The following is a 12,092-nucleotide window of genomic DNA, read 5'->3' as shown; positions in this document are numbered from 1 at the left end:
CTTATTAAATATCGAAATTAGAAGAAGAATTCACTATTTTCAATTATAGGAAATGCGTTTTTCTAAGGTACATAAACTTTTGGGATTGATTGTGTAGTCAATACATCCTTAACGTAAAAATCCATGGAAATTTTGCATTCACCTAATTGATGATATGCAAATAAGCGAATCTATTCGACTGATGCGATCTCTATATTTGTTTGCTACAGAATATACAGAATCAGGCTTGCTTTCGTACACCTATATACATTTAAAAGGATCCGATCGGATCTAACAGATTCCATTTAATCCGTCCAAAGCGTTGCCAGCCGCGCGGTGTCGCATTATAGAAAAACATCGAGCCGTTTTTTATGCCGAACACGCGGCAGGCATACGAAACACGCCTGAGAACACAAATAAGGGTACTAAACCGTGCTACCAGGAACCGACTGAAAAGCTTTGTGACTCATACCTGCGCGTCCCACGGTTTAGGCCCGTTTTCACGTTGCTTTGGAAAGGTGAACGCCGAAATAGATAAGGATTCCCTCATGCGGTCCACCGTCGATTAGAGTTAGATCCTCGTGTCAAACGGAAATGCAAAGATTAAAAAGTAAAATAAAAAAAACGATTTTAAATGGTTGAATAACTGAGGCAAGAAGTAGTAAAGAAGAGTGCGAAATGAAAGACCATTCTTGCTGATCGACTTGAAAATCTTGTATGTTTTCTGTTCTAATTAATATGTCTAAAACTAATAAATAGCTGAAGATAAAATTTAGGTTTCACTCTACTTTTTCTTCCTTTGTTACGCAAGGCAACGTGATTATTGGGAGACAATAATTATTGTCAAACTTAACAATTGATTTGAACATCATATATACTTTATCATATTTCACAAGAATATTACTAATAGTGAAGTCTCATAAAACCATAATACGTCGTAACACTAGAAAACCCATTTTCGTCGCGTTGAAATCAATCCGTTCCCTCGTTTCCTATCGCGCGGCAGAATCGGCAGCTTAACGGGTATCTGATAGCTGGTTATCTTTATTCAAGTAGCTCATTTATTTCGTTTAATTTAAAGTCAACGAACTGGACGTCGTCAACGAGACCGGTGCATCGTGGACGAGAGACCGATCTTGATCGGGCGGAATCGCGGGAACGAGATGGAAACGTGTTCGTCCGATAACGAAACGAAACGAACCGAGAGGCACACCATTTCCGAAACGCGCATACATAATGACCCCGAGTCCCCACCGTGCAACAGATTTCCGAAGGATGAAGTCTCGACGAAGACAAGTGAATGTTTGACATTCCTGTCGTTCTGTCGCCGGTTTCGACTTTCGATGCTCGAGACTTTTAATTGTCACGACAATCGGTGTTCGAGAGAACCGCAAGCAGCCCGTAAAAATCTGGAGTGGAATAAATTATTTTATGAACACGGATTCATTAATAATGAAAAAGTATTATAGGAGAAACGATATTCCTTACAGTATCTTACGTCGCTAGCTTCTGGAATAGGCGTCAGCGTGATTTTCGATAGTTTAATTACCGTATCATAAAATGTCGAAACAGGTGGGAAAAGCTGCGGCAGGACCGCTCGTTAAAAGACACGTATACACGCGTTTCCGCAAATTTATGATGTGTACCTTATCTGTGGTTACGCGATAGTTCGACACTATATGAACAAAGTCGAGATTACGTCGGTCACCGATTACGACCGATTTTACCTCGCCCTTAAATCATGATGCAAATGACGAAGCTGTTCCTTCGTTTAATAATGCAATTGTCCCGTCGTTACTGGTATGCGAATGCAAATCGCATCGCGAAAACCTGCGTGTCTGATGACGTTGCGGAAAAGAATACATACCTCAAACTTTACATAGCTCATACGATGTAGGGGAAAAAAGGTAGGGTTAAAAGAGTATACTTGTCATTTTATCGTACTATACGTCTTTGTCTACATCGAGAAGAGTGAATATTATAGTGGCAGAAAATATAGTGCCACTTGCTGTGGAAGTATAATTTCCATTCGTATCATTATTATTATGACCATAGAATAAAATTTTATTTTATGATATACTCAATGAATATTAACTATCGTAAAACCCAAAATAGTACCATAAATCTATTGGAGGGGCTAGGAGATACTCACTCACTTATTTTCATAGATATATGCACATGTACAGATTTTTCTAAACGTGCGATATACAATCTGTGAAGAGGACTAACGAAATTTTTCAAACAAGCTTATGAGTCAACAGCGATAGTAGTGAAAGTCTGCGTGGGCTCTGTTGAGTATCCATCGAGAACCATTGTGATAACGGGCGACATCAGAATTTAATTAAACGCTCGGATTGACTAATTTACCCTTTTAGGAAGAATTTGTACAAGTCATGGACCGTTACATTTCTCTATCTGACTTAGCTGTGGCAAGTCGAACACGCCGCTTCTTAGAAAGCGTACGGATTATATCAGAGAGAATTAATCATATCTATCTAGCTCTGAAGAAGAATGCGAACACAGTAAGATGTCTCCGAGCGAGGCGTTACAAAAATAAGACACAATTTTTCATTTTTACTAATTAATATTTAAATCTTTAATATGAAACCCGTTTTTACGAGAGGATCAAGGCGACAAACCGTGGTATTTCGCTGGTTAGAAACGTAAACGAGGAAGATTAATAGGCGCGTTGAAAAATGCGCTCAACGGTATGCGAACAAAAATATTGTCCACGATCAACAGCCTAATTGGAACGCGTCCCATTAGCACGTATTTCTCCCACTTTCCATTAATTTCTACACGGAGCGACGCGATTCACGTACCGAACGCATCGGTGAGATCAGAGAGACGTGGTTCTTTGTTGACGCGTATTTCGGGGACCGGCGACTGCCATTGGTCACCATAAAATAATATTGTCCGACCAAATGCCTGACTAGGTACTGCCTCGAACAAACTATTTTAAGTCTGACCATACAGCCTCCTTGTTTATTTATGAAACGCACTGCCTTTGGTGACATCGATGGAAGATGTTATTACAAGGGCCTTCTTGCGTGGCACGGGAAACGATTAGAAAAACGATGCAAAGGTGTGCGCGTCATGATACCGGTTCTGTCACCCTTGGGTAGGTACTTCACCCTACCATTTCTGAATGGTTTTAGTTTAGTAGCTATTTGTATGCTAAATATGGCTGCGATGGCGTAAAATTAATTGCCTTGTCAATTTTTATCATCTATGTATTATCTATTTTACTTATTAAATCAACGATCATTTCAAGATGTGACAAAATCATATCTCCTCGTATTTTACGAGATACTTTATGCACTTTATGTGAAAAATTATAGCCGACAATTCAGGTGCAGTAAAAATATATGGTCTCCTTCTTACCATCGAAGAATCAAATAACAAACGCAGTTTCATACTGATCGCGCCACAATGATTAAGATTCAAACTGATTGATCAATCGTATAGAAACATTATTTGCGTTTGTACAAAGGCAGTGGAGTGCGTATTATCAAAGTCAAAGTACACTCTACCAAAAAGGCTTTGTCGAGATAAACGATGGGGGGTTTTACCGCGCAAAAATCGTAATTGCGATTCATCATACGTGCGGTTAGTATTTCGACCACCGTGTCGTCTGTTTCCTCAGTAAACACGGCCACAATAGTGCGTGTGGTCGAAAATAATTTTTCGCGCACAACACCACCGACGAATCTGCCTTTCCGGAGGACCCTTCAGGAATTCTTCAAACCATCTCGTGTCCCTCCCGTTGCCTACTTGTTCCTTTTCAATTTCATTCGTTCCCGTATGGCGAACTTCTAAGTGGGTTGTATTATACTTACATCGTATACCAAATGAAATGGTTCGCGATCGCTTTGGATATTGTCATTGTAATTTATCTCGGGATCAAAGTGACAGAGAATGGAATTTGTTTGTACGTTGTGTAGCGAAGTGACGCAAGATCGGGTCGACCATCTCCGGCGCACGAAAAAATGATTAATCATCTCGTAGGACGAGTGAAACGCGCGTGTCATAAAAAGGGAGGCACATAAAGTCATGGAATTTTATGAACCAACACGCAGAAAATTACTGATCTTTTTTTCAATTCCTTTCTTAATATTTTAATATCTTCTTGGAAATTTTATCGACGTCCTTTCTCCTTGTTCGTAGTCTTAGTTCCTCAAGTGAAAAATAATACAGACTACGATCTTTCGTGAGCCGATTTTTATTTAGTCGAAATTGACATTAATTTGTCGGGAATTTTTATTTAGTCGGGATTGACGTTGATTAGTCGGGAATCTTCTAGTTCACGTTAGCCGAAGTTAGAACAAATACCGTCGGCTCGAATCAAAGGATCGGTCGACGGAAAGATTGGCCACGGTAGGTTCTTCGGGCGGAAAAAATCTGCAAGCTCATGCCCTTGAAAATCGTTTCTCGCCGCGTAACTCGAGTAGGTCCTTTTTCCCCTTTTCCCGAACTTGTATGCACGCCGCTCTCCTGTTGTTGCAACACACATTTTGCTCGTGGCAAACAACACCCCGCGGTTTACCTGGTAATTGCTGGAAACACCAACCGAGTGTTTACAGTGTTATCGAGGTGTCGGTAGTCACACCTTGCCGCGTACGACCACTCAAAAAGCTCGTTTTCTTCCGAAGCCGAAGGGTTATGCGTGAGCAAACTATTCTGATTTACTTGTTAAGCATTAGGCAAGCATCGTGGTTTACGTAGTACCGCCCTTAGCACCGAACAAACGGGGCACTTGTCCCGAGTTAATATTACTTGCTTCCACATTTAATAAAAAAAAACTACAGATTTTGATCTAAGTGATTATGTGAAAGAAGAACTTTTAAAAGATATTGAATTAAAATATGTGCGGTGCGCAAATAGTTAAACTTTATTCGTAAGCGATATAACTTTAACTATTTCAATGCCAATGTCATAATTACAGAATTAAAATTATACTTTTTATTTCTAGCGCAATTTTGCGACCTTTGATGATCGATTATTGAAATTTAAAGTGTTATTTGATACATACGTATTATATTTTATTATTTAAGGTGTTATTTCTCAATTTTCTCGACCTACAATCAGCTGAACTTGTATTTAGGGTGGAATCCGAACCACGAAAATATCGTGAGTGAAATAATCTTTTAAAATTTAAACTTTTCGAAGAGGCTCATGGTTACTCATGGAATCTGAAATCTCCGGCGCAGCGTCTAACTACTAGAGTCATCGTTGTTCACTCGTAGACAGTACTGTGCCATGCTGAATCGATAACGTTGACGGTGATCTCTTCTCGGTAATAATTATAAATTTTACAGTTAGGTATTGAAAGAGAAATTATGAACGGAAACGTCATAAAAAAGTGGAATCTTACGAAAATATAGTCCTATTTCATATTTATTACATTTTGTTCAAGAAGGCGCGGAATAAACAGAGTATAAATTTAAATCCTTTTATATAACACGACTGTTATACAATTTTTTTATACAAGATTCTAACAGAATAAAAGGAAATATCTAAATTATTATTATATGAACTTCAAAGCAAATTTCAAACGTTATTTGTTAATTACTTACTTTCAGAATCTATAGAAAATTTTATTCAGGAATAAAGTGTTCTTTTCTACTATACATATGTCAGTCTACAATGCTAAATAAGCATGAATAAAATATAAATGAGGTTTTATTAACACAAAGTCTAACATAAGTTCTATTTACATTTTCAATACATGCTTATTAACATGAAAATGAATGTATCATTTGATTTGAGTTATTGTTTATTATAAATACAAACTTAAGCAATGATTTGAATTAATTCACTTCCATTTCCTCTTGTTCATCATTGGACTCTTGCAACTTATCTTCTTGTTCGACAGATTCTTCTAGTTCCTTCCTTTGTTTAAGTCCTGCGGCAGGTGACCTTATAAGCGACAAATCACGCTGGACTTCTTTAATATCCCTTTCTTGTTCTATTTCGCGTCCTTTACGTAAACGTTGCATTATATGTAAATTCTGCCTCTTCTGCCTAATAGTTTCTACTTTCTTCATAGCCTCAATTGCATTATTCCAAAATTCTCTATTATATTTAACAGGTAGGTTCCTTCTCTTCTCAAATTCAAATGCTGGATCGACCGTCAATTCTTTGCCGACTGTTTTCCTGTATGCTTTGGTCCATTTCACTTTCCTTGGATTCTTCTTTTTCTTAAATGCAGCATGGCATTTTGATCGACAAAATTTAAATATCTGTAATATGTAAAATGTAGGGTAATATACATTGAGACTGAGGATATAATTATAATTTAGTGTGCATGTCAATTGTAAATTTATGAGAGTTCAAGCTCAGGGTCACACGATTGATGGATGTTCACACAGCATTCCTTTTGCTTTCAATATCACAAGGAAAGAATACACGTACAAACATCTTTCAAATTGATATTCGCATATTCCTAGGCTAAACGAGATTACAAATCAGTTCCTTAACCTTTAGACCACTGGCATTAGTTATATCCAAATATCTTTAAAACGTTGTATATAATGTGATTATATCAAGGTTATAATTGCCATATAAAGTACTCATTAATTTCAGCTTTCCAGCGGTCTAAATACCCAGGATAGTATATATAACCTAAAACTTATTCAGGCGGATAGATATTACTATTGGTTTGTGAAAGTACAGAATATGAATTTTACTGATGCAATGAAAATTTGTATATGAAATTCTTCACCTTGCAATCATTCCTTACAAATTGGATTCCGTGTCCCGGATAAATCCGAGACGAGCAAAAATAACACGTTTCTATACGCATGTTGCTTGTGGTTGCACGCAATTATGAAAACTGATGAAAACTAAGAAACGTAAACAACTTTCTGGCTTGACAGGAGGCGTGGGCGATTGTGGCTGGGGCGGTTCATGTGCTAAATTACTGTTTTTAAATATTTATGTAGCCAAAAATTCAGTTTAAAGAGCGAGAAATTTATTCTTTGAATTATTTGTTCATATGACAAAGGTATATGTATTATATATTCCATCAAATTTATGTTGTTCTAATTGTACACGATTTTACAAGGGATGAAAAAACAATATTTTTTTTATAATTTAATGTATGCTATCTGGCTGTAATAAAGATTTAAATTATTTATTGTATTATAGTTTGATGTTATTTAATTAATAAATTGTAGCAGAGAGCTCACATAGAAATAATAATAAGAAACATGTCAAAATAGAAATGGTTTATGTTGGTAATTCTCTAACTCTCGGTGCCAGATGCCAGGTGCAGATTTGGCGGGATTTGAACTTAACGGACTCAACGTGTAAAATCCTTGCTTCTTGGTTAATATAGGTTAATGGAGCCATAGTAGCTAAGTTGTATGCCTCGCTTCGAAATTGTTAAAATTAACGGTTGAATATTCAGATAAAAACGTAACTCATAATAATTCAAGCACTTAAGATGGAAGTGGATACGAACGATATGGATAATAGGTAATCTTAATTCAAATATGGTGTATTACGTGTACTAATATCTTCGAAATTAATATCTTGCTTGAATATGAAGTTATTACATACTTTTTTCTATCACTATTTCATTGTTATTGTGAGACGATTTTTATATTTGGAGTGTCAAAAATTTAGAATGTGCCAATTATACTTTATTAAGAACTATTTAATCAAGAACTCTTTGTTCCTTTATATATTACTATTGGTTTGTGAAAGTACAGAATATGAATTTTACTGATGCAATGAAAATTTGTATATGAAATTCTTCACCTTGCAATCATTCCTTACAAATTGGATTCCGTGTCCCGGATAAATCCGAGACGAGCAAAAATAACACGTTTCTATACGCATGTTGCTTGTGGTTGCACGCAATTATGAAAACTGATGAAAACTAAGAAACGTAAACAACTTTCTGGCTTGACAGGAGGCGTGGGCGATTGTGGCTGGGGCGGTTCATGTGCTAAATTACTGTTTTTAAATATTTATGTAGCCAAAAATTCAGTTTAAAGAGCGAGAAATTTATTCTTTGAATTATTTGTTCATATGACAAAGGTATATGTATTATATATTCCATCAAATTTATGTTGTTCTAATTGTACACGATTTTACAAGGGATGAAAAAACAATATTTTTTTTATAATTTAATGTATGCTATCTGGCTGTAATAAAGATTTAAATTATTTATTGTATTATAGTTTGATGTTATTTAATTAATAAATTGTAGCAGAGAGCTCACATAGAAATAATAATAAGAAACATGTCAAAATAGAAATGGTTTATGTTGGTAATTCTCTAACTCTCGGTGCCAGATGCCAGGTGCAGATTTGGCGGGATTTGAACTTAACGGACTCAACGTGTAAAATCCTTGCTTCTTGGTTAATATAGGTTAATGGAGCCATAGTAGCTAAGTTGTATGCCTCGCTTCGAAATTGTTAAAATTAACGGTTGAATATTCAGATAAAAACGTAACTCATAATAATTCAAGCACTTAAGATGGAAGTGGATACGAACGATATGGATAATAGGTAATCTTAATTCAAATATGGTGTATTACGTGTACTAATATCTTCGAAATTAATATCTTGCTTGAATATGAAGTTATTACATACTTTTTTCTATCACTATTTCATTGTTATTGTGAGACGATTTTTATATTTGGAGTGTCAAAAATTTAGAATGTGCCAATTATACTTTATTAAGAACTATTTAATCAAGAACTCTTTGTTCCTTTATCAAATAAAGATTGGCACAGTATTGAATATAATTCTTGTCATGATAAAATAGAAATAGACTCAATCTATGTTCATTTGCTTGACTTTTACTTTTAAATCAGTTAATTGTATGTATTTAAAAATATCTGTAGACTATCATTTCACAATTATTCTATTTTCAGTAATTATACATTAGAAAGTAATTTGAAAAACACAAACAATGAAAAGAAAAGAAAACGCGAAGAGACAAAGGAAAGCAAGCAGATTGCTGAAGAGAAATATATTCAGGATTTACAAGAACAACAGTACAAACGACTAATGCATTTGTTAAATAGAAGTAAATTTTATTCTTCGTACATTGTTGATAAAATTAATAATGGTTTGGCGAAAGAAACAAACGCTAAAACTTCAGAGGAAGATAACAAAGAAAATTACAATGATGGAAATATGCCGTCCAGATTAAAAGGAAACAAGCAAGTTAATAAAGTGAAAAATCATATATCCAAAAATGTAAATAAGTATAATAATATAGTAACAGTACGTATGCCTCTTTCATCTGTGACTTGTGTTATAATTTGCTGTATACACTATTTTTAGGTACAAGAGAAGATACATAATGAAACAAGCAAACTAGATTTAAATGAAGAAGAAATGCTAAAAGATTCTGAGATCAAAGCAAAACCAATTGATAATATTGAAACACCAAGATATTTTAATGGAGAGTTAAGAGATTATCAAAAGCGGGGATTTCAATGGCTAAGAGTTCTTTACGAGAACGGTATAAATGGAATTTTAGGAGATGAAATGGGATTGGGTAAAACAATTCAAGCTATTGCTCTGTTATGCCATCTCATTGAAAAACAACAAGATGGTCCATATTTACTAGTTGTTCCTCTCTCTACCGTACCAAATTGGTTAATAGAATTTGAACGATTTGCCCCAAAATTACCCGTCGTGTTGTTTCATGGACCAATATCCGAAAGACTAGCAGCGAGGAGAGAAATTAAGAAAAAATATCCAATTACATTATCTTTTAGTACTTTTCCAATTGTACTTACTACTTTTGAAGTACCATTAGTAGAACAACATTTTCTGAGATCTTTCAATTGGAGATATATAATTGTAGACGAAGGACAGAAGATTAAAAATCATCAGTGTAAACTCGTTAAGTATGTATGCTGTTTTGCAACTTTTGATGTGCTAAATTCCTTTTTCCACCCATATACATATACGTATATCTGTCTTACATTCCTACCCATACATGTTTCACTATAATTGTCATTATAATGTTCTCATATGAAAGTAAGTTAGAATAAGTATAAAATCGATATTTTACAGAGTTCTAAAATCTTTCAAGTCTATGAACAGACTTTTAATGACGGGTACGCCGCTGCAAAATAACTTGGCTGAGTTGTGGTCGTTGTTAAATTTTCTGCTACCAGAAATATTTGATGATCTTGCCGTCTTTGAGTCATGGTTCGATGCAAAACATTTTGAACGGAATGAGGGAACCAAGAAATTTTTGAAATTGGAAGCAGAGAAACAAGTATTATCAACGCTGCGTGAAATATTGAAACCATTTATGTTGCGACGCGAAAAAAGCGAGGTTTGCGCGGATGTGCCACCAAAGAAAGAAATAGTCATTTATGCTCCCCTCACGGAACTGCAACATGGATTGTATAAGGCAGTAGTGACTCGTGATATAGATAAGTTAACTAAGATAGAAAGTGAAAAACTTCAAATGCTTACTTCAGATGGTCAAAGACCAAAACGTAAATGTGTGTTAAATAAAAGTGTCGACAGTATAATGAAATCGGCAGTTGCTAATTCTTTACTTGCTGAAACTAATAAAAGTATGAACAGTAATAAAGGGAAATATACGAAATCTACGAAAATGAGAGAAGAGGAGCAGAATTTACTACAATGGAAACAATATACTGATGTCACAGAGCGTAATCGAGACTTTCTCATTAATATTCAAGTTGGCAGTTGTAAGTCGTTGTTTAATAAGATATACAAGTTGTTTGCTGTATTATATTACTTTCATTTTCATGTTTTGTATCACAGGGACTTTATATAAGAAGATTTTAAATCATCCGTATATGATACATTGTCCGTTGGGTCATGATGGTTTACCAAAAATAGATGAACAATTAGTTAAAGCATCGGGCAAGCTTTTGGTGTTAGATACTCTGCTTGCAAAACTTAAACAACGAGGACATAAAGTTTTATTATATTCTACCTGGACACAGATATTGGATATGATAGAGGATTATCTTTCCCTGCGCGATTATAAATATGTCAGGCTCGACGGTCAAACTAAACTGGAAGCTCGAAAAGAACATGTCAAACAATTTAATACAGATCCCGAGACATTTTTATTCCTCCTATCTACGAGAGCGGGTGGTGTTGGATTAAACCTCATGGGCGCGGATACAGTTATTATATACGATCCCGATTGGGTAATTCGTCAATGTTATTCATTGTTTACATTCTTGTGCATAACAAAATGTAATTAAGTATATTTGTAGAATCCTCAAGCGGATATACAAGCTATGGCACGTTGTCACAGAATTGGTCAGACACGGCCAGTGGTGATATACAAATTATGTGCTAAAGGAACGATCGATGAAATAATTTACAATCGCGCGGAAGCTAAACGTGTCTTGGAAAAAGTAGTGATCTCCACGAATATGAAAAAGCTAAGCATAAATAATAAATCAGATTTACTGGCCCTACAGAGACTCCTAGAATCAAAAGAATGTCAAGTGATTGCTTCTGAAAATGAAGGTAAATTATTAAAATATATAATTCTATTATTAGATGAGTATGTATGAGTGCAAAAATTAGATTACTTTTTTATTTCTATCTTTATTTTATTATAATAACGTTATTTAATTAATTATAATCATAAATTATTTTTATATTGCAATTTTTAATTTTTTAAAAGTATATATGAATTTTACGACTATGATAGTATTATAATTTTCTAATCAATTTTCAATATAGTACTTACAGATGAGGAGCTCAATAAATTATTAGATAGAAGCGACATGTATATAAAGCAAGAGTCGTAATATTCTACAGAAAATTACGTGGGAACTTTCAGCATAGTATGTAAATAACGTATTATCTTATTTATTATTATTTTAATTAATTTAAAACAACTTGTTCGTTCTTTTATCGTATAATTGTTGTATTTTGTTCTTTTACTGTATTTATTCTGCAATTTAAGTTATTCTGTTCAATGACATATTATTATACAAACGAAAGATAAAAATGACTATACTTTCGAAAAAAATGAAGATTACGTATTTAGTTACATTATATAAAAAAGTTTTAGTTTCTAACTATTACTCAAAAACATCAGTATTAATTAACAGACGAAGGAACAAAATAATATAAATA

At 34.5% G+C, this 12,092-nt stretch overlaps 2 protein-coding genes across 3 annotated transcripts; one reads left to right on the top strand and one right to left on the bottom strand.

Annotated features, from left to right (window-relative positions):
• Positions 1-5,643: 5,643 nt before the first annotated feature.
• RpL24-like (ribosomal protein L24-like) lies at positions 5,644-7,892 on the bottom strand. 2 transcript variants are annotated; one of them, XM_026813583.1, is made up of 2 exons: positions 7,744-7,892; positions 5,644-6,221 (listed from the first exon to the last, which is right to left on the bottom strand). In XM_026813583.1, the coding sequence occupies exons 1-2, from the start codon at positions 7,822-7,824 to the stop codon at positions 5,790-5,792; spliced, it is 513 nt and encodes a 170-aa protein (XP_026669384.1). In that variant the 5' UTR covers positions 7,825-7,892; the 3' UTR covers positions 5,644-5,789. The 2 variants fall into 2 exon arrangements, with proteins under 2 accessions (XP_026669384.1, XP_017880015.1); XM_018024526.2 differs by lacking the exon at positions 7,744-7,892 and adding an exon at positions 6,704-6,840.
• Positions 7,893-7,901: 9 nt separating this feature from the next.
• On the top strand, positions 7,902-12,086 carry LOC108624877 (lymphoid-specific helicase). Its single transcript, XM_018024465.2, has 8 exons — positions 7,902-8,025; positions 8,359-8,498; positions 8,867-9,194; positions 9,282-9,853; positions 10,023-10,675; positions 10,752-11,146; positions 11,216-11,474; positions 11,694-12,086. The coding sequence occupies exons 2-8, from the start codon at positions 8,467-8,469 to the stop codon at positions 11,759-11,761; spliced, it is 2,307 nt and encodes a 768-aa protein (XP_017879954.1). The 5' UTR covers positions 7,902-8,025; positions 8,359-8,466; the 3' UTR covers positions 11,762-12,086.
• The last annotated feature ends 6 nt before the right edge of the window (positions 12,087-12,092 follow it).

Source organism: Ceratina calcarata, unplaced genomic scaffold (genome assembly GCF_001652005.2).
Source record: "Ceratina calcarata isolate Rehan_Ccalc_2016 unplaced genomic scaffold, ASM165200v1 scaffold119, whole genome shotgun sequence".
In the NCBI taxonomy this organism is placed as follows: Eukaryota; Metazoa; Arthropoda; class Insecta; order Hymenoptera; family Apidae; genus Ceratina; species Ceratina calcarata.
Note: the sequence above shows the minus strand (reverse complement) of the source record. Positions and strands in the feature narration are given on the sequence as shown.